The following is a 23,579-nucleotide window of genomic DNA, read 5'->3' as shown; positions in this document are numbered from 1 at the left end:
CGCGTAGAGCAATCTTGGAGGAAAAGATATTATGTCCAACTCCGAGTTCATGTAATCCGCTATATATGCGTTGTATAAGGCCAGGGCCAGCGGACTCCCCCGTTTCACTCCATGCTCCGTGCTGATGGGTTTGGATATGCATCCTGCTCCATTCAGGCGCACGCACATTGAGGTTCCGGAATAAAGGGCTTTTATGGGGTTCAATGTGTCCTCGGGGCAGTTTCTCGCTTCAAGTTTGTTCCAAAGTCTTTCACGAGCAACCTGAACAAAGGCTTGAAATAGATCCACGAACGCCATAAAGATTTGTGGTCTGCTCTCCATCACTTTTGCCTTTAAGATGTTTAGGATCAATATATTACCAGAAGTGCCCACGTTTTTCACAAAAATGGCCTGCCAAGGATTGAAATAGGCGGAATGGGTGGTCCAATCTTGCAGCTTGTCTAATATTAACGAGGCAAAGATCTTTCCTATAGTGTCCAACAAAGCTATCGGACGATAGTGATATGGGTTTTCTCGGTCTCCTTTTTTGAAGATTGGGACCACCACCGCTTTTTTCCACAAAGGTGGTATTGAGTTAGTTTGTATACAGTTCTGAAGGACTTCTTTGATGAATTGTGCCCATTGTAGCGGGTGTTTCTTAAGGTTGTAGTTTGTGATGCCATCTGGGGCCGGGGCTCGCAAACCATTCAGTTTTTATATTTTCATTAGTATGGATTTGCTGTCACATGGTAAAACCCAAGGTTTTGTTTTCTTTGTTATTAGCAGGGCTTTGGATTCTCTTTTCCCTTGCGGTTTACTGTATAGCGTCATGAAATGGTCAACCCATTTCTGTTCGCCCACACTGTTTTGTAGGCTAAGGTTGATTCCTTTTGTAGTTCCCTTGATTAGTGCCCAGAAGTGTCTTGTTTTTTTACCAAAGATTGCGCGCAGCATCGCCTCAGAGTATTCTTGATACAGACGGTGCTCTCACAGCCTTCACTACTTCTGTTGTTTTTAACTGCAAGCTGTGTTTACGGGCACTTCATTTCAGTTTCCTGATTGCTTTTCTTTTATCCACCACTTGTTGGTTGTATTGGTTCTCTTTCCACTTACTGACTCCACAGGGCAGTTCAATCATGGGTTTGCGTTTCAGTGGAACACGATTTATAATCAATATCTGTTATGTTGTGTTTGTTCTGGGGATAGACATGGCTCGCTCCCTGGGGACTTTATACCAACGCAATTCTGGTAGAGTGCTGGAACAAACCAGGATGGTTGTGGGCAGGTGGTTGCGCCTTCCCGGTAATCTCAATGGGAGGATTTTGTTGGTAAAAATGGGCCGCCTGCCCCGGTTCTTTTATGTGTTTTCTCAATGTGCCACTAGCGGTGCCCAAGTCTTTTCGGGAGGTACATGCAGTGTTTTCCCGGTTCATTTGGGTGGGTAAAGAATCACGTATGACGTGGAAGAAATTGTTTGCGCCGCTGGAAGAGGGTGGGAGGGCTGTTTGGCCTTACCCAATTTTGAGGCATATTAGGATGCAGCTCAGGCGGGATATTTGGTATACTGATTTAGAGCGGGTGCAGATAGAAGACATGTAGAGATAGAACAAGCCTCCGCAGCTCTGTCCTTACGTAGGGCGGTCATACTTACAGCCCCCTGAGATCAAAGAATATGGTGGAGCTAACCTGCAGAGCTTGGGTTGACATGGAAGGAAAAGGGAAAGAGAAGGTTATTTACTCTCCTAAGATGCTGGTTATTCACATCCCGGTTTTACTGCTGACGAGTTAGCTTGGATTTGTGACTTGTATGAAACGGCTGGGCATCTCATGCTTTCGGGACCTGTTCACGTAAGGACGGTTCCTTTCCATGGAAGAGCAGGGGGTATGTCACATCCCTGGCTACAGGATTCCCTTAAAGGTTTGTTTTCAACTTTTCCGAATGAGCCGGCTACAGACCCTATATTGGATGGGATGATAGAAATGGTGGATGCCAACAGGATTGTGTCCAACTTCTATTGTAAAATTCTGGAGGCTCGGTGGGATGGGCAGAGTTATCCAGGGGGAAATGGGATACCACATTGGGATTTGCTTTAACTGATGAAGTGTGGTGGTACTGCTGTGTGCAAACTAGTAAAATAGCCCAGAATAGCAGATTTAAGCTGATACAGTTTAAATACATACACCAATTCGATCAATCTCCCATGGTCTTACAGATTCTTTCCCGACACCCCAGATGAATGAGTTAGGTGCACAGCTATGCCGGCAGACTGCCTCCTCGTGGCATGGAGTTGTCCCACATGCTCTCTTTTTGAGAGGAGGGTTTTGAAAAAATGGGTGCCATCATAGGGGTCCGGGTGGATCCTGCACCAATGGTGGCCCTATTGGGATATACTAAGCAGATTATGAGTCTTATGAGGAGGTTGGCGGGGCTGTTACTGCTCTTGGCAAAGCAGAGGGTGGAAATGGTATGGGGGAGGGCACAACATACTACAACAGAATAGGGGAAAGAGGACATTCTTTATTGTAACGAAATGGAATATGGAATGGTAGTTCATCCCTGTGCCAAACCCAAGGATATTTGGGATCCTTATGAACAGTATTTAATTTCACAAGCATGAGGGAATGAGTCAAACTCTGAGGAGGGGATAACCTGAGAGACTGCTAATAAATAACAACAAAGTACTGAAGGGGTGGAGATTAGTCAGTGTTTATGGAGAGACGCATATAACTACTGGTGGAGAGACATTTAGGAATGGTTGCACGTTCTGGTCAGGGCCAAAATATATGTAGAAAGGGGACATAAGTGATGTATGGACATGGCGGGGGATGGTCCGCTGAACCACTGTTTCTTTCTGTATTGTTGAAAACAAAAGCATTTTCACAACAACAACAAAAAAGAGTTGGGTGAAGAAGAGGATTAGTAAGATCAAGGGAAAGGAGCGAGAGAGGAGCAGGCAAGTGTGAGAATGTACCAGAGTGTCTACAATTGACGCAAATAAACCATTACCTCTGTTGAATAAAATGGGGATAGGTATGCTTTGTAGAACCCTGAAGAGGGATAGACAGATAAGGTATTTGCCTTCAGGCCCTCCTCTAAACTAGCCTTAGATAGTAGATGTTACTGATCACAAATTGGGTGTTAGAAAGGATTCCTAAACTCTGGCCTGGGGGCCAGAGGTTTAGGAGGCCATCCATGTTATTGTGAGCAGGGAGCAACTTCTGGAAGTTTAGCCAAACCAATTCAGGTAGCATGGGGAGAGGCAAAGGCTAAATCTCACGAGAGGGGAGTGGGATCAGGGGTTCACAATGAGCAGTGAAACACCAAGGATTACACTTAGTAATAAAAATAACATTTATTATAGGCCCAGAAAACACATGAAAAATGACGATTGGCAGTTAGAAATATCACACAATACTAGGTACTAAAGAAACATATATACAGTCACTGTAGTTGGTGCAAAATAAAACAATACCAGCACCCAATACCAGTAAAGGAAGGCAAGTGATTAGGTTAGTAAGTACTGCCTCACAGGATTTAAAATCCTAACTTTAGAAGTCCAATCCTAAATTTGATGGGGCCGTTACGCCCAAGAGTTCACAACGTTTTCCAGTAGTTTAGGAGTCGGGAAAAAATTAGGAGATGGGTCCTGTAGATGTGAAAATAGGTCCAAAAGTTAGATTAAGTAGTGTTCTAATGAATAAAACAGTTCCCAGTTTTCGGAGGGCTTTTAGCAGCAAGTTGTGCCAAAGCCAAACAAGTTTAAAAGTTTAAAAAGCTAGGCAAACCTTTCAAGGGTGGATATAGTAGCACAACTTATAACCCGTACGACTTGGAGGATCGTCAGAGGGTCCTCAGAGTTAAGTTTTCCCACCATTGGTTTTGGTCGTTGGTGCCCAGAAGTTGCAGGTGCAAGAAGATATCCGGTCGTGGATGGAAGCTTGGTGCAACCTATTCGACGAACAATGCAAGAACCACTGCTGCAGCACTCAGGACACTTGACCGGTCGCAGGAATGCAGATTACAGGGATGACCGCCATTGCACAGCGACACCTGGCGTCACATTTGTCGCAGTCGAAGAAAGCCTCCTATCTCAGGAACCGTCAATGTCAGGTAGCTGACATTCGCAGGACATCTTGTTGCAGAAGCCCAAGTCCTCTGGAGTTCGCAGCCAAAACTCAGAACTGCAGCGCTTCTGTCAGGGTAGCCCAAACTGGAGCTGGTCAATCCACTGGGGGGTCCAGGAACACTTCTGAAGGCTCTGACTTGCTGGAGTACCAGAAGACGCCGGGACCAGTTGTTACCATAAGTCCAGAGGGCTGAAGCACTGACAAGGGTCTTCAGAGATCAGTAGCCAGACAGGGCTCCACCGGGACACCAGCCAGATTCGGAGGCCAGGCCTCTTCAGGGATCATCCACGGTATGCACAGCTACAACAAGATACTTGGCTACTCTTCAGATATGCTGGAATGGCTGCAAGACACCTCTTATTCCAAAGTCAGGTGAGTGATCAGACTCAGCTCCCCAATGGCAAGATCGCCCCACACATGCACACTAGCAGTGATTCTATCAGGGACCACTGCGGGTTTCAGGCAAGCATGCACAGCAGAGTCTCAGGCACTAGTATGTGGATTGGGACCAGACAGTCCCAGCCCACTTCCTGGGACCCCAGTAACGTGGTTTGGAGTAACCCGCAGAAAAGCAAGCATTTCCCGGGCAAGTGCATGACCATAAAATAATGTTCCTGACCTGGCAGGGCAGGAAGAAAGCCAAAGGACAAGGACCAAACAAAAAGCCTTGTGGCATAACCATGTCTGGACACTAGCCACTGTTAGTAGCCAAACTGTTAGGCACACCTGGTATCCACGGGGACCCACCCAGCCCTGGTTGGATGATTTGCACTCTCGAACCCTCTCCCGGTCCCTTGGTAAGGCCTCTGGTTAAAGATGGGTCTGAATATTGTAAAAGGTGGATTCTTCGTCCTGCTCCTCGTGGCAGGGGCACGTAGATGTGGGGGGCGAGCAGCGACCAAGTTACTTCACTGGTGCAAGCCCCCCCTGTGGGAATCCAGGCCTGCTGCGACTCCGTAGGTTTGCTGCTTTACAGTCTTTATATGCAGTTCTTATGTTCCTCTTAGTTCGAATAATAATGTCTTGCTTCTTTCCTTTTAGGTATGGAAAGGTATTTTTGTTGTTGTCATACAGTTTGAAGATGAGCATGGGCCGGTAGGCGAAAGCGCGGTGTGCGTGATGCTGTCCGGTGAGTAATGCGCGATGCGCGGTGCTGTTTCGCCTTTTTCTCTCCTTGTATTTTCTCTCCTTGCAGGTTGCGATGTTCCTCGCCGAGCGCTGTAATGTTCCAGCAATGATATTGACCAAGAGATGACTACCCATGTAAGAATTGTGTGGCTTTCTTCATTCGGGAGGAAACGTGAGTAAACGCTTACTAATGCTGTCTTTCTTTCTCCTCTTTTCAGGTCATGGTATTCCAGGATGCATGCAGTGCCGGATGATAGAGTTTGTAGCTTCAGGTGAGTGGAACTGAAGTCAGCGATGGATTGAAGACAGGATACTGTTCCAGGTAGGTTTTGTAGTGTTCTTTCTCTCTCTGCAGGTGCTTGGTTTCAGGTAAACTGGCATCAAAGAACTGGACACGGTGAGCGTTACGCTGCCCACAGCAGAATAACGCAAAGCATGTTCTGCTGTTTGGGTGCGGTTTAAATAGTCTCAGGTAAAGTAGTCCAGGTAAAATAGTCCCAGGCCTGCCACAGCCAAAGTAGTCCAGGTAAAGTAGTCCCAGGCCTGCCACACCCAAAAGACTAGACCGCATAGCTCAGTTCCTTGTAACTGAGCTATGTGGGTGCCTCCATGTTGGCTGAATCCCCCCTCCCCCAAGTTAAATAGTCCCATTTTAATGTTGGTCTTTATGATGGTTATGAGCCTGGCGCCAAAGGCGCCAGGACTGACTCCAAGAGAGTCTTGGATGAGGTTTTAAGGCCTTTGACCTGGCCCTAACTGGAATGCTGACTTGCCAGTGAGGGCCAGGGGCAAGGGTCATGACACAAACACGATAAACATGGTAAGGCTAACAAAAAGGATAGGAAAAAGTAGGAAAGAGTAAACAGTTGGTTCTTAGGCACACTTTAGGTAACCAAAACTCCCATTGAGAGTAGTCTAGTGTCATACAAAAGAAGTCCCAGTGCAGATAATTGTACGAAGCATTGTGCAATGACAAAAAGTTACAAGAAGAAGTAACAAAGTCAAAAGGCTAAGAGAAACAGTTTCCCAGTACAACAGCCAGAAGGACTAATCAGTTTCCCCACAACATGTGAGGAAAGGCCCAGTGAAGTGAAGCTGAAGGCTTCACTTCACTGCAAAATGTTAAGTCAGTATGAAAAACAAAAGCAAAAAGTTTGGGTTTCCATAGAACATGGAGAGAAAGTTGCTAAAAGAGAAAACTTTCATGACATGGAGTAACATGGGATTTACGAACATCCGGGCTAGGAAGGGAAAGCCCACAGGAGAAGCGCGTGGAACGTCCATTAGTGTAATTACTCTCTCCCATTTTCCAGCCCAGTGAGTTACACTGAATAAACTGCACATTCTCACATTACCAGTCGATACACCTTAGGCCACTTTTGAAAAAGCAAAATGAAAAGTGTTGCAACGAAAGATCATCAGCCACTTCAGGTAAGTTATAGGCAAGTACCTTTTTCACCTAAGTTACAGAGAAGGACCCACTGGATCACACCACTAAGGCTACATATCTCCAAATGCCGGAGTATGGAATGCCAACACTCACACTAATAAACATTCTCTCTTTCATCATGCACTCCAGATCATCTTGCATCAACCCATATAACATCAAGACATAGCACACCTTGACACACACACTGACACACACACTGACACACACACACACACACACACTGACACACACACACACACACACAGACACACCCCCCCTCTGACCCCCCACCCCCGTTACCCTGCAATAGAGATTTAAAATGTGCTCGCACTAATACAATGAACATCTACTGGATCTACATCTCCTCTTCAACCAGCTTACTTGCCATCTTAATATATCTGGAGACCTCTTAATCTTTACCAAATCTTTACGTGACTGTCGGTAATGTATATCTCTCTTGCACACTACCTCACACACATCATCTCGCAATCTCACTAAATCACTGCAGGCAAACGCACCAACATCTCAGCGTGCACACAGCAATGCTCCCCTTCTCCACATCACCAACTCAATGCAGGCATTTACACATGCCCCAATCTCTTGGCCTGCCCACAGCATTGCCCCCCACCACCAGGTCACTGACTCAATGCAGGCATATGTACAGACCCAATATATCTCGGTGCACCCTAAGGCAAGGCTCCCTGCCCCACATGTCCAATACACCTTCTCTCTTTATCAATCTCCTCACAATTCAAACATTCTAGATCATGCTTCATAGAGATACTAATATAGAAACCTCTAACCATGTATTATTCTGAACACTCTGGTACAGATTTTTCTAAACAGATTTTCTCTTTAGATTAAACAATACATTTTTTTTTTACGCACATTGCTCAAATTGACCTAAGCTTAAGGTCTCTTTTGTGGCCGCTACACCTGCAAAATCAACCCCAGTGAGGTATTTCCAAAAGGTCCAATTGTTGGTGTCGGTAGCGCTAATCCTGCAAATCCTCCAAATTAGTTAATACTCATTAAACGCTTGAGGATTTCAAACAAACAAAACTCCCAAATAAAGGTGACGAACATTGAATACTTTTCACACCATAACATAGCAGTTTTATATTGGTATGCAATTCCTACGAAGGCATCCTCCAATACATCATTATGCATTTTTTTTTTTTTTTACCGGCAGTCCATTTGCTGCTCAGCAGTGCTAATCCAGTACATTCTACAATCTCAAATTCAATCCTAAATAACCTTATAAGGAAAGTCAACATTGAGAACTCACAAAACCTATGCATACTAAACATAGATCTGCATTACGTACTTCAACTTTTGTTTAAAGGTTGAGTGTTCATTACCCACCCGAACGGTGAAGTCCATTCCTTAATTCCGGTCACACAATCAGTCATCTACTGCTTTTTTCCCCGTTAGGGCGGATAATGCACACTCGGACAATTGAAGTGTCCCGAGGCCCTTGTCCATCACGGAACATCTTCGGCAGTTCTGAGCGCTTGGCACTTCACCTGACATTTCAATGTCACGAGTGCGCCAGCATCACCTTCCCCAACCAGTCTCTTGCTGCACGGTCCAGGCGACTGCCTCCCTCAACTGCTTCTTGTTGGCATGGCAACTCCACCTAAATGCGTGCCGCTGCCCGTGGGTCCGCTTACTCTAAACCCCGGAAAAGGTATTCCTCTCCTATAGCTGTTCATGCTGGTGCGTGGGACCACCCTCTGGCTGCACCTCACAGTACGTTCTACAAATGTCATCATACTTCATGGGTTTTGGAGCAGAACGGAGCTCGATGCGTCCTTCACCCAGTACAGTAACCAAACTGCCTCTTCAGCTGCTGGACCTGCGCCATTCCTCGTTCCGCACCCATAACTCAGTTATTCCCCCTGGTGTGCTTGTATACATCTGCATCCTAATGAAAGCTCCTTCAGCCATTGCATCACACTCCACACAGGCGTTCTGTGGCTGGGGCTATGCGTTGATACTACGACTTCCACTTCCTTCACCTTGGCCTTCAGTTAGCCTTCCTTTCGCTCTCAGGGTTCTAACTCACCTTTGGGTTACAGGAAGCTTCCCGTTCCTGCCTTCACACTCATGCCATGCAGGGTGCCCTGGGTGTTGGGAGTATGACTATGAATGAGATGTGTGTGGCCGGTAAGGAAAGGAGGTGTGTTATATCTTGCTGTGTTCTATGGATGGATGCAAGATAGTCTGGAATGCATGACGTCAGAGAGAGCGTTGACAAAGACAGAATGTTGATGTGTGAGGGTGTTGGAACACTGGCGTTCCATACTCGGGCAGTTGGTGATATGTAGCCTGGGGGGTGGGAGCCAGTGGGTCCCTCTCTATTACCTAAGTGTAACTGGTATAAAGTACTCCCTTCTAACTTTCATTTATACGTTTCCTGAAGTGGCTGATGAACTTTCGTTACAACACTCTCTCTGACATCATGCATTCCAGACGATCTTGCCTCCAGCACGATATAACAAAAACCATTGAATCTTCCTGGAGATTCCAAGTTATTAAGGGAATCTGTGATAACACGGACTTAGATTTTTGGTACACTTATTGTAGGAAGTGGAGGACCCGCATACACCTGAAGAAGGGTGAAGACCCGAAAACCACAGAGACAGAATTAAGTACAGGGTTTCAACAATGGTTAAAGAAAGAAGCGATTGTTTCAAAAATGTGTTTTTTTACAGGTACATATTGACCTTTCTCTTAATATTAACTTCTGCGCTTAGTTGCCTACAACTATTTAATTGGAATTAATTTCATATTGTGAAAACTCTGTTAACATATATTTTTATGTTTTCTCTACAATTCATTTTGTATTGATGGGATTTCATAACATTAGAAATTTCAATCTATAACAATCTGTTTCAGCTAATTATAACTCTAGTTCTTGGTGAATTATTATGTACTCGGGGCCTGTTTATTTCAAAACATTCACATCTTTAAAAATGTTTCCTTTAAGTGTAGTCTCCTGTAGACACAAGAGGAGTGCACCATTGTTTGGTCTGTGGTACATTCCTTTGTCAGAAATGGGTGCAGGGGCAGGGGGACCCCAATAGAAGTTCCTCTAATCACACAAAATAAAGCACAGATTCTAAAAAAACAAAGTGAGAAAAAATAGAAGTTGAGGGTTTCCATAGAATCTAAGCGCAGAACCAGTGAACATTTTATTTTTCCCGAACAAGAACCACATAAGAGAAGTGCACACACAGCTTGGCAAGCAATACTATAAGAGCAGAAAACAATACATGGAACGCAGCATCAGGAGGATTGAAGGCCCTCCTGAAGGCAACCAATTGGGAATAGCTGAAAAATGCCTACTACTTTTTGAGCACTATGAACAAGCAACACAGCGAGCTGGGTGACTGGTAGGAATATGCTATGGCTGTTCCATTTATATCTTGGGTGTAGATTCAAAGGATAAAACTTAATGATGTGGTACTATTTACAAGGCAAAGTGACTACACCATGAGACTGATTCTTTTCAGCTTTTAAATGGCCCTTTGATATTTTCTGCAAGTGTTCTGTAACAGTATCTGCATTCAGAATTCCTCTGTCCCGCCCTCATCCATCCAACCCTATATATATATATATATATATACCTTGCAGGCCAAGGCAGACGGCTGGCTCCATCCATGCAGCTGGACTCTTCCATGTTCGCTCCAGATGTGGGATCGAATCTGACGATAGTGTTCACGCTTCTGCTGCCGGAGAGAGACATCCCCACTGCAAGAGGAGCATACATATCATAACAATGGATTTTTTTACTGCAATAAGGGCAAGATATTGATAAGAAAATAAAAAAAAGTGAGCAATTGTGTTGTCAAATGGGACACCTTTATGTAGGAAGTGATATGCTTTTAATCTTGCAGATGGAATCTTATAAGAAAACATCTTTAAAAGAGCATTAATCTTGCTTAGTCAACATGAATTTTTGCCCAGGTATCAGCGCACAGTGCTAATTTTCCCATTAGAGCCTTTAAGGGGCTACTCAAAATCACCCAGTTACCCCCAAGATACACAATAACTTTGGCAGTTGTACCATGAAAAGTTAGTGAAAGCTTGATTGATTGTGTGCGATGTCACTACTAATGGATAAAGTAAACTAGCACTGCGTCGAAAAACAGTCACAAAAATTACCTGCAAGCTTGGTAACAATATGTGAACCAAAGAGAAAAGTACTAGATATCAAATGTGAGTGCCAGAAGACTAAAATGTATTCTACAGGATGTTATACATGCCCTTCACAATTGCCTTGTAAGAGAAATTAGCAAGTATGTTGGGCATAGGGGACAGATATTAAACGAGTGCACCAGGCATTTGGTAAGGCCAATGTCAACATAAATACACTTATCTTTGTGGGCTTCGAGTCCTGCAGCAAGTTAACAGATTCACTGCAGCTGTCATTTTTCATCATGAGTTTACACTTTGCCCTTTCCCACCAACACCCATCATGGAGTTAGAGAAGGCCTCTATTGAAGAGATATTTCACATCCGGTACATACTCAATTGCCCATCTACAACATGGTACTATTCTGTAAACTGTCAACCCGCCACTCTCAATTCCCCTTAGTTTGTCTCTTTGGACATTATACCTCTATCTAACCAAACAGTGTAACCATCTCTTACTCCGCATGTGAGGAAGTCCTTGGATGGAAGGTCAAAGAGGGACTCGATCTGCCCCCATTCCCTTTGCTGTCAGCATACGTGATGGAGGATGCAGAGCGGACCATTCGCATTGCTGTAGTGTTGGAGTCCATTTTTTCTGGAGATTCGTTGGCGTTGAACAAGCGGCTGAAGCTATCACAGGATGAAAAATGCATTACTCGACAATGAAAACACAGGTTTGCAAACACTGCATAAGATGTTAAGCAAACAAGGAGGGGGATTTGCGTGAGAGACGGTCATGTCTTCCTCAACAGTTACTGACGTAGGGCACACTTGTGCACTAGGCTATGTTTCAGAGACAGCAGCTGCTACTAAAGAAACCTACAGAAAATGCTACCACACTGAAGTGATTTGTAGTGCAATTGTCGTAGGAAATAGCCCTTTCTAGAGAAGTTACAGCAGTGAAAAAAGATAGATATAACTGTTAATCTCAGATTTTCATAAGTGAATGACTGGATGAATAGAATGAGAACTGTACAATGTTCTCATTGTAGACTGCTGGTCTGCATCAGTGGATAATCATGGTCACCCTCACAGTAATGCATACAAAGCTTTAGGGGAGGGCATGAAGCAACACTGATAAACTGAATCAAAGGTCTATACTCCTATCAAATAAAGACTCCATGTTCCAGTCAGGTTAAGGGCTTTGAAAGCAGGGACAATGTAGCCAATTTGCAGGGGTTATGGACTTGAGAGGAGATTAATTCAGCTGTAAGAACAGCAGTGTCAGGCAATGCCAGCAAATATCTGCCTGCAAGCTCAAATTATCAAGGGCAGTAAGAAGGCCCACATACCATAACTGCCAGCATTGTCTGCCACCACAAGTTTAACAAAGAGTACTGTGGTGCTTGGTCCGGCAGTCATAATTGGTAGTTTAGGTGTGATGCTCACGCAGGGAACGCAAACCAATCAGCCTGCAAATGTCATATCTAAAAAACAAATAAGACAAAAAAATCCCTAGATAATGAAGTACGAATCTGACACAGTGGTGTCATGTTTGTTGGCAAAGACTTATAATAAAAGAAAAGGAAAAACCTATCTTGCCCTGTTACTACGAGGGGATTCCCTACCTCAACAAAAACACTAAGGACGTCTTGTAACAAAGTGTCCACCATCCTGTGTCCAAACCTACTTCAGTCCCTTACACTAAGCTAATTAAGGAAAACTGGCCGCCCCTTAATCCAAAAGAAGACTTCTGTCGTTCTGGATTTAGTGTTCATTTCTTGATTAGAATATTCAATAACAGATTCTTTAAACACAATTTCAACATATTAAGGGGAAGCCTCTTCCCCCTGGGTTAGGCAAGATTGTGTGCAGTACCCTTTGGGTGCACTTCAACAACCCTGACCTCCTGGCAATAGGAACACAGCCTTTGGTATAAGTCTGTACTACACAGGTTGGTAGTGTGTTGAGAAGCCAGGCTCATCTCAAGAGGAGTCAATGTGAGCTGTAGGGGAGTTATAGAGGTTCACAGTGGCAAGTATTCAAATAAACTCTTACACACAAGGTTTCTTGATTAAACAATTATTAATTTATTTAACAGTCAGTTAGAGTAAGCCTTCTTCAGAAGGGGGCAATATAATAGTAAAACACAAACACACTCCAAAATACACACACTCAATATTTCTAAATCAGTAAGTACCCTTTTGGGATGGCCCACAGACCCTACCTACACCCTCAGGTGACTTCAATAGTTAGGGTTCTGGGGACATTAATATATCACTGTTGCATTTAGAAAACTCTACAGAGGAGTGTCAAAGAAAAGAGGTTCCGAATAAGACAAGTATTCACACAATTATTCTTAAACAGGTAAGTACTTTCAATATATCCCCCCAATGCAAAGTCAGTTAACCCCTTCCTGGAAGGAAGACAACACATGAGCAGAGGAGAGAAGTGTCATTCAGGGAGCCAGGCTAGCCAACGTTAAGTTGGAAAAGTCAAGGTGAACTGAAGCACTTCTTGCAGGTAAGTAAAAGTCTTGCACAATGTTTTAGAAGTCTTTGTAGAAAAGAAGAAATCAAAGTAGGGCCACAAGCTGATTAGGCTTGTGAAGTAAATAAGCTGACAACGACTTTACAGAGTAACCAAGACAAGTCTCCAATGAAGACAAGTGCACTTACACAACAAGAGGTAAATTCTCTTAGACTGTACACTACCTTTAGATAGAAGAAACGTGCAGCCGATGGCTTCTGTTCCTGTGCAGCTCTGTTGTAACGACTAAGGAGTCAGATGTAGCATGACCCCTAATGTAAAGGGGGTCAGAGTGCGATGGATGAAATAATTTCTCCACCCAGGGTTTAAATGCTCGAGTGAGACGGGGCAGGCACTTCTTTATAGAATTCAGGAAAGGAATTGCTTGGCTAGTTGGAGCCTTGAGGATATCCTCCACAAAGTCTGATTCTGGAGCGGCTTTGTGTGTTGCAATTTTAAAATGGTCAGTTGCTCTTATTATAATGGAATCGACCAACATCTGGTCGTCCACAGGCGACGACTATCTTTGTGGCAGGGTATCAGGGGGATCCAGATAGATGGCGTCTGGGTTGACAGTATGTGTAGGTTTAAGCCAAGTACCCTAATCCTGCGCCTGGTCCCAGTCTGGGTCATGATCAGCTGTGTCCTGATCAAAAGGGTTAACCTCTTCATAAGAACCCTCCTGGTTTGGGTCATCTGGGACCTGCAAGAGGTCGTCTTGGTGTCCCTGTGCAGAGGTGGGGAGTCTCAGTAATTTCAAGCAGATGGGGCAAAAGGCCATTTTGTCCATGTATTGCTCAAACCTTTCCCTATTCCATACAGAAGAAGCTGAATGTTCAGGAGGAGAAAAGGCTTCCTCAAAAGTGGGAGACTTTCCTAATAAGGCCTTATAGAGGGGCTGGGGGGCTTCAGAATAGTTCTGAGAGGGGAGCCCTTGTACTCCTTGGCCGCCTAAATGATCTCCGAAAGGCTTTCGCGAAGTTTCAGCGGCTGTATAGAGGATCTCGATGCACCTGAAGGTGCAGTCGCCGTTGGCGACTCCCCGAGTCCTTCGGCGCCTGCGCGCTCTTGCATTGTGGGTCGGCGACCGAGGATTTTTTAAAGGGAATGCCCGTTCCAGAAGGGTGCCCAGTCGCATGCCGCGCATGTGGTTGCGTGGAGGGCGTTGAACCACGTGGTTCGGTGTGTGCCGCTGAAACTTTTGCCGGCCCTGCAGGCGTCGAGTGCTTCTTCGACGACTCTGTTTAAGAGGCCTTCGGGGTTTTGTGCTTTGGTACACGTGGTGCGTGGCTACCCTTGCCGCCGGGGTGTGATTTCCCCATAACAGTGCGGTGGCCTGTCTATCGGGGCCGAGGACAGACATCTGGGAGCACAGAGGCTCCGGTAAGAGGTCGAGGGCTTCCAAATCGGTGCCATGGCTGCGGACAGATTCTTCGGCGTCCGAAGCGACTGCGCCGACAGGGGCAAGGCCTTCGGCCTGCATAGCCTAGGCCGCCCACCATTTAGTCCGCTTGTCTTTCAACGTCTTCGGTTGATTGAGCTTACAGGCCTTGCATGAGCTCTCGGCATGGTCACGAGGAAGACACTGATTGCATCAGCGATGGGTGTCCTTCCAAGGAACCTTGCCGTTACACGGTGGGCAGAATTTAAAGGGAGTCCTCTCCATAGCAGAGGGTAGTGGCAGCCAGACCAAAAAGAGAAAGAGAGGAGTGAAGGAAATACATTCTCAGAGAGGAATAAAACCCAGGACCCCACTCTCCCTATTGTAAGGGCCTGGCCAGAGGGCGGAGGCCACGCGGTCGGCAGTCATCAAGCAGGTGTAGATGTCGTCGGCGGCAGGAAACCCACAAAGCAGTTGTCAAAGTGACTAGACGACCGTAGGCCATGGGACCTCGACGCATGAGGGATTTTGGGTACACTACACGTCACGTTAGGGATAGTTTTAAAGTCACGCCCATATCGACGTCCCTTTCAATCTTCGAAAGAAAGATGCAATGCTCCGCGATTTCCACTATATGTCGGACTATATGCAAAGCATGTGATTCTAAGCAGATTCACAAGCATCAGAAAAATTATTTCCACTTGTGAACTAAGATTGCTGAAGTGAATGGGGAAGATAGCAATCTGTATCAATTTAACATGAAGGATTGTACAAGTGACCTGGAACTGGTTGTGAGAATTAAGAGACTTGAATTTACATAGGCCAGCCGGAAGAGCTGACGTCTTGGGGAAAGGAAACCAGAGACATTGTGAACTGTGTTGTTGCTTTAGGGAAGGGAACCACGAGGCTTTTTGCAACTGTTTTGAACTTTCGGAATGGAAACTAGAAAGTAAGCCTAGAGCTGGACGAAGCACAGAACTTTATTCGGAACACTATTTTGTTTGTTGCGGACATCCCTACACATTGCTTAGGTTTAGCTGTGAGGGCAAGTATAGGTTTTGGACACAGACAGAATGTTAAGTTGAACTTACTGACTAAGAGTATCCTTAGTTTCTTTAGGTATGGAAATGCCACCCTAGCATAGGGCAAGATAGGCCTTACACCATCCTGACATTTAACTTAATAAACATATTTAGTTTGAACTTTGAATCTGTCACCTGTGTCTTGCTTCATGATGCCTTCACAGGACCAAGAAAGGACAAGCACACAAAAAATGGCAAAAAAAGAATACAGGCACCATTTTGGGTCAATGGTGATCCTTCTGTGCATTATCGCGGCTGTGAGCACAGCCTGCGAGTACAAATTACACAAAAGTCGGTAGAACACGCCCACTGCCACAAGCCATTCAGGTATGCTGGTCACTCTAACAGAAATGTTACAGGAGCAGTGAGAAAGGGGCTACAGTGTAAGACATCAGCACTCCACATAAGGTGGTGTGTGCTGATCTCACAAAAGGAAAGGTAAGAAGGATACAAAGTATCCCTCTATCCTTGGGAACATTAGCTCTCACAAGGGAAATAAAAGGAAATACAAAGGGAAGCCCAAAGGGCTCCCAGCAACACTGCACAAAAGATGCAAATGTAAATTACAGATGCCTATAAAAGTTGGAGAAAAGTAGGACTCCAAAAATAAGTTATGGAGAGACATACAAATGACTCCCATAGCCAGAGTAAAAGAAGGAGTGGGTGGGAGAGAAGTTCCCACTCACCCAGGAACATAGACAAAAAAATCCACAAGTCTTGCAAAACATGCTGGGGCTCTCACAGATGGGGATTTGGCATAAAATGAAAAATCTGACCTAACGGGTGGTCACCAGACTTCTACAGACAAGAACTAAATTCTCTTCCTCTAACCTGGCAGGCACAGTCACAGCCTCAATAACACTCTGCTCCCATGAAATCCTTGCTCTCCAGTCCTTACAGAGATGCCAAGAGTACTGCTAACTGATGAGTCACGGCCTGAGGATACAAACTGCCTCTGTACCTCTTGTTACCAGCCTTAACAGTTAATGAACCAGAAAGCTGCACCACACCAGACATCTGGCAGAAGTGGTTTTCAGCACAGAAGCATCACAAACTTCCCCAAAACTGTCCTCCTTGCATGAAGATTTTCTACTTCACTACCGGACTGGCTTGTAGTCACTTGAACAGAGGAACCCCCCCCCCCCTGGCCCCCACTGTTGAACTCTTTTTGAAATAACCAGTGTATTGACTGCCAATGCTGAGAAACAGAAAGACACACCTCACTGCAAGGTTCCCTATGCTTGGATTACATTAAGAAAGACACCAAGTTTTTCAGAAGCCGGGTTCTATTTTTACATCAGGCCTAGCTATCATTGGGCCCTAATTATAACACTTGGGGATCGTGCAGCATCAGGACCAGTATGCCATTCAGCACAATAAAAGAGACTAATTCCTGGTTGAGCATATACGTGTTCTAGGGAACTTCTGTGGTTTGCAAAGTTGGTACCCGAAGTATCTAGTGGGCCCACAACCAAAGAGTGCTACTAGAGGCTTTCTAAAACTGCATATCTTACCTGTAATCTGCACAAACAAGATATTACATTTTCACAAGTACCTCTGTGCGGACATTCCTTTATTCAAAGTAATAAGGCGTTACCCTCCATTTGTGCCCATCCCACGGCCCCCTGAGAGTTAACCGTCAATGACTGTCCACAGATACAAGGAGAGTCAGAGAAAGCTTAAAAGATTGTCTGTGTCATTGTTTAGGAAGATCGTTGCTAGGAAGGATTCACTCTTCCCTGTGCTCAGGGGAGAAGACCATACAACTACCATACATATATTATTCAAAAAATGAGAATGACTACACAAAGTTGTTCTATAAACATTGCTCATCTTCTGTGAAGATTAGTCGTGTTAGTGGTTACGTAAACTGTTTATGAGATAGTCTGCAACAATGATTCTCAAGATACCAAATCTGATGCTCTGTATCCCGAAGGTGCCTATGGATCCACGCAATTGGAGGTCGGTCTCTCATATGAATGAATGGTAGAAAACGGCTTCCGACTGGCTGCTGAAGAGGCAGCAGGGCAATATACAGTCCTGATTATGGCGTACCCATGTCACACTCACCTGTGTCTCTGCAGGAGTGATGGATGAGCCTCCCTTGACCCCGAGTCTTCACTTCCCCTGTTTCACCCGGAGGAATACCTGTCAAATACAAGGTGTACACTCAGACCTGAATTTACCCGATTCCCCTGGGTCCTTTCCTTCTCTTTACTGTGTGCTGTGATGTTCCCCTATGGGCTTACCTTGATCTTTAGTAGGGTGTGCACTCCATCCTGCATTTGCTGGGGTGCGATTCACTCATGTGATTGTTGCCAATGTCTGTAGGCTGAGTTCAGATGCCAAATGCTGTTTTATGCCTTCACAGCGAGGCCGAGAGTTGAAGGAGCCAGTTTCTTCACTGGCTAGAAAGTCCTTCCCACAAGTGAACGTTGCGCGGAGAATGTTGAGTGTCCAAAATTGTCCATACTGTCTTTGTTTGCCGGTATTTTTGTGGGTGAGTAGCGCTGCGTGTAGAAGCTAGCTGCTGGTAGGTTTGCGCAGCGCCTTCAATTCGAACGCGCCTGGTAATGTCTCTCCCTTTCCCTTGCAGGAGAAATGATGTGGTATTAGCGCCTAGGGTCCGGGTTCAGCGCTACTGGAGACTTGGTGTTTAGGTAAGTTTGCATGGAGGCTTTTGGTAAGTATGCACCGCTGAGAGAGAGAGAGAGAGAGAGAGAGCGAGCGAGAGAGCGAGAGAGAGCGAGAGAGAGCGAGAGAGAGCGAGAGAGAGAGCGAGAGAGAGCGAGAGAGAGAGAGAGAGAGAGAGAGAGAGAGAGAGAGAGAGAGAGAGCGCAGTGAAATAAGCGTCCGCGTTATTGGAGCGAGCACAATGAATAATGGCTCCTCTTTCTTACAGGGTTTTGTACGCTTGTGCAACTAAGCAGGATTCTAGCGTCGCGGGAAGATTCGGTGAGTATGCGCAGCGTTACGGATGTGGCGTGTTAACGCTGTTCTTCTTTGTTCTCACAGGTGCCGGTGTAGAAGTCCCCTCTTGACTGGTGATAGCTGCAGCGTGGAGTAAGAACCAGGTAAGCTGAAGCTGAATGATTTGGAGCGGGTAAGCAGAAGCAGGATGATCCGGAGCAGGTAAGCAGAAGCAGGATGATCCGGAGCACGGCAAGTGTGTTGCTGATACAGCTCACAGTAAGCAACACGAAGCACTGGAAGAATCTTGGGTGTGGCTTATATAGCCAGCCACACCCAAACACTAGAGAGCTAATGAGTTATCATGCACTTCCTGTTTGGCAACAGGAAGTGGTAACGAGGAAGTTACGGAGGGATTTGTTATGGGTTCTTTGTGTGCCTATGCCAGGCCCGCCAAGCCTCCATCCAGCTTGACCCAACTACCTGCCTGATACCCATGACAACCCACCAATGTTTGCCAATGTTAGGAAAAGGGGTCATTTGTGTAGGCCAGTACTCTTGGAAGGCAGTCTCTTGTGGCACCCTAGGGCTGGCAGACAAAACTTTGTAGATTTAGTTCCAGGATTGGTTTTCGGTTCTCCTGTGACCATTATGAAAGTAACAAGTAGATGCTGCTGAGGAAATCTAAACCAGAGGAAACAAACTGTTAGGGCACAGTGCAGTTGTTCTGTTTGTTTTGGGTATGGTTCTGACACTGGAAGATAAAATCGGTGCCTAGTGGTTGCAGTTTAATTAGACTGTTGTTCTTTATTGCTGTAATGATAGGTTGTATACGAATTGTTCGTATTACAACTGTTCGAATGACGTATGATATATATCGTTTTGGTAATATATATATATATATATATATATATATATATATATATATATATATATATTACCAAAACGATATATATATACATATATATACGGTCAATTGTGAAAAGGTCAATTGCGACCCTTTAAATTCGGTCAATTGTTCATTCGAACAATTGTAAACTAACAATTTGGGTAATACCTAATGATAGACCTTGGGGTCGATCTGCTACTGGTGCTGGTGGTTTTCCACTTCTCCCGTGCCTCTTTGCATTTCAGACTCACAGTGATGAGAAGCAAGTCTTCTGAGAACGGGGGATTGAAGCTTCATATTCAGCTCTGCCTGCAAGGTTAGGGAAAGGGAGCACCAATCTGTTGGTTCCCTATGTTTTCTTGAGAAGTCCGATGTCCACACAGACCCTGGAAGAGCATCACCGGCGAACTGGTCTTGGCAAGCAGCCACAGCTGGGCTTCCTCAGTCTTCTTTGCGTTGGCCTCGATTTCAGATTTTTCGGTATTCATCCCTGGGTCAGACAAAGTAAGGTTGCAGACTGCCAGGTTAACCAAACAATAGTAGCAGAGTGCAATCTCCACTTCGAACCAGGAGGGCGTATCCTTCCAAAAATTTGGTGGAAAATCAATCACACTGGTTTTTACTACAGGCACACTTTCCAGACACATTATTCCAGTTTACAACCACATTTGGGCTCTCACTCTTTTGAGGCAAGCAGAAGCTGTTGCCTTTCACTGAAAGCGAACATTGCTTGTCTGTGTAGCTCTCTTTAGATTTCTAACACAGGGATGTTGCACATTAGGGAATACCTTGGAATACAGAAAGGTGATTGCAAAAGGTAAATCTCTGCCCAAACCAATTCAGTCACAGTTAACTGTGTGAGGTAACTTCACATCGGTCACATGGTGTTGTTGGGATACCCCAACCCTGAGTAGACTAGTGTCTTGTAGGATACCTATAAGCATCACAACAGGCCATGGTTGAGTGCTTAGCATAAACCAGCCAGGAAAGAAAGTATTGCACTCGGCAAAAATTAAGTTTAGAACATTCACCCTCACAGCAACCCAACATCCTGAATACAGGGCTGGGAGAATCCATCTCTGAATACTACATCACCTCCACTAGCAGCAGGAGTTGATCTGTAGTATATAGTAGGCGCAAAGCAGTGGACTGCAATAAAACTTGTTACATTAATGAAACAGAGATACTTCACATATATCAAGAAATGGGAGGTTGGCAAAAAATTCAGTTCTGAAGATTCCATTATATTTGTGATTCTATGTCATGACCGGAGGCTCACATTATGCTTCTCTTTCTTTATTCACTTCACAGAGAAAGAGTTCAGCAGCAAGTTTTGATGCACCCCAACAGATGACATTATCGATACATAATCAGGGTGCAGAAAGAAATAATTCATGAAATAACATTAAAACCTGAAGAAAACATATAACTTCAGTCCATAATAAACAGTCACTGAAGATAGGGAACTCCATTTCCCAGAAGGCTTAGTCCAAGTTCATGGCAGGTCTCCAAAAATGTGACAGTAACCCTCCAATAACCGAAGACCCCCTCCAAATAAGGACCAATAGTGCATCTCCCCCTCTTTCTTTGCTGTTCACAGCAAGAGATAAGTATATTTCTTTCTATGCTATTCTGTTTTCAATTCAACATACTTAATATTAAATTCTGCTATTTTATTAAGGTCAGTGCTATCTCGCACTCGTTCGTAATGTTGCGTCTGTATGATTAGTTTCATTACTGTATTTTCTTACTGTTTACTTTGAGGAAATGCCGTATGCGTAACGCGCGTTAATTTTTCCGTTGCCATTCTGCTCGTCTCTGACGCCAGCTGCTCCTCGCAGGTGTCGGAGAACATTGACCGCACCGAAGCTTCACTTCCGCGGTCGCCTGATCAGCTGTTCTTTCCTTTTCTTCCCGTTTTGCTGGAACGCTCACGCGCACCTTCCCCGCTTTACCATAATGTTCCGTGAGGAACGGGGAGGGCACGCAGAGCATATCATTGCAGGCGCAGTGACGCCCAAGGCCACAAGGGGGAGCCCTTCCGTCTCTTGGTGCCTTTCTTTACTCTGGTGCTCGCGCTACGTGTTTCCGTTGCATTTCAACGGATTTTACGAGCGGCGGAGTGTGCATTTTGCAGCAGACTTTTTACACTTTTGTCATATTGACATAAAAAAATAAAGGAAAAGAAGGAGCGCTTAACTTCTAGAACTCTTAGTGGGTTGGAGAGAAGGAAGTCTGATTACCCACTACAGAAAAAATGTGTGTAAAAGGAACTTTCATTATCATGGCAGCTCAATACTTCCCTCAAGCTGAGCAAGAATGGTCAGAGGATGAGGAGGGAGCATATGAGATCGACGAGGTGGCTATGGCATCAGTTTGAAGAGGGTGTTGAGATCCTCTGTGGAAACCACCATAAAAAAAAAGGTGTTCAGTGAAATGGTTTTGCCCATCCAACACCGTTTGGACAGTATAGAGGAGCACTTGAATTCAGAGCCTCCACTAGGGAAAGGAAGACCTGCAGGACACAGACGACTAGGATCAAAGAGGGCACCATAATGATGACCGGGCCCCCCTATCCTCAGAGGAGGACGAACAAACCATTGGGTCAAGACCCTCTACCTCGGTAAAATGTGGCAGCCCCCATTCCCTGGGAAACATTATACCCTCGAGGGAATGTTCACACCGGAAGATCTAATTCACCCCAGGTCAACAGACTGGCAACCGTCATCAAGAGCAAGGCCAGACTGCGTCGGCTCGTGGAGAAAGAAGTCGATCGGAATGTCGTCGCCCAGAGATTCCGGGGAAAGTAGCTTTGACCCCTGAACTAGACACTAAGATGATCACCTTCTTAGGAAAGAACATCAATGATCCCAAGAAAAGCATGGATCGTGCCTGGAGATCCTGCCAAGATAAGGTGCTTGACATCACAGGGCCCCTGGCCAAATTAATGGACCTGGCCGAAGAGGCCATTGACACAGGCAATCCTATTGAACCCGTTATCCTATCGGGCAGGTCCCAAAGAGCAGTCTGCCTGCTAGGGAATGCCAGCTGTGCCATTTCTACATAACGCAGGAAGGGCATTCTTCTAAAAATGTATCCCAAATTGGGAGAATTAGCAGACACTGAATCTGGAGCAGCGGCTCAGGGTCTCTTATTCGCAGATCCATTCGTGAAATAAATTGCCAAGTTCGTCGGCACCTTCACTGCCTTAGACAAGGCTCAAGCCTCTATTAAAAGAGTATTTTCATCCCAGATTTTTTACCGGGCCAGACGAGGCAGGGGTCGCTCCTCCAGCCGATACTCTTTTGACAGAAGACCTCAACATCCAAGAGACCAGCACAACTCCTGGCAAGACCGTTTCGATACCTTCTTCCCATCCAGAAGGCGAGGAAGTGGACGCGGCTGGGGAAGAGCAGCGAGATATCCTGCCCAACACCCAACAGGTCATTGCAACCATAACAGCGCCTGCACCGCAGACACCCATAGGAGGGAGGATCGATCTCTTTGCGCAAGCCTGCGGCTCTATCAGGGGACCCGGAGCTCAGCGCGAGGCTTGCACCTAGAGTTCTTTACTCAGCCCTTCCAAGCTTATCGCCCCGCACAGATAGTCATGTCTGAGGCAGACGCAGCAGCGCTAGAGAGCAAGGTACCAACTCCATCAGAAACAGGCCATATGCCCGTGCTCGAGTCCAGGTGGGTTTTTCAGCCCTATATTTATGGTTCGCAGGAAACGGAAAGTGCGCACAGTAATAAATCTCAAAGCTTTTAACGACTTCATAATTTACCACCATTTCAAAATGGAGGGGATACACATGCTCAGAGACATTCTAAAACCAGGCGACTGGCTCATTCGCCTGGACCTCAAGGATGCCTATCTGGCAGTGCCCATTCATCAGGCACATGTAAGCTACCTGAGATTCTCTTGGAAAGACCAAGACTGGGTGTGTGCGTGCTTGCCCTTCGGGCTCTCTTCAGTCCCTTGGG

The 23,579-nt window shown here is 45.4% G+C and overlaps 1 protein-coding gene across 1 annotated transcript in view; it reads right to left on the bottom strand.

Annotated features, from left to right (window-relative positions):
- Positions 1 to 23,579, bottom strand: part of LOC138454181 (C-Jun-amino-terminal kinase-interacting protein 4-like) — a 993,589-nt gene that overhangs the window by 357,300 nt on the left and 612,710 nt on the right. Inside the window, exons 14-15 of the mRNA XM_069607022.1 lie at positions 11,324 to 11,494; positions 10,297 to 10,420 (exon numbers count right to left, since the gene is read on the bottom strand). Of these exons, the coding sequence (XP_069463123.1) occupies positions 10,297 to 10,420; positions 11,324 to 11,494 (295 nt within the window). The remainder of the gene's footprint in view (positions 1 to 10,296; positions 10,421 to 11,323; positions 11,495 to 23,579) is intronic.

Source organism: Ambystoma mexicanum, chromosome 1p (genome assembly GCF_040938575.1).
Source record: "Ambystoma mexicanum isolate Mex_15411 chromosome 1p, UKY_AmexF1_1, whole genome shotgun sequence".
In the NCBI taxonomy this organism is placed as follows: domain Eukaryota; kingdom Metazoa; phylum Chordata; class Amphibia; order Caudata; family Ambystomatidae; genus Ambystoma; species Ambystoma mexicanum.
The sequence above is the reverse complement of the archived record's forward strand: the minus strand, read 5'-3'. Positions and strand labels throughout refer to the sequence as shown.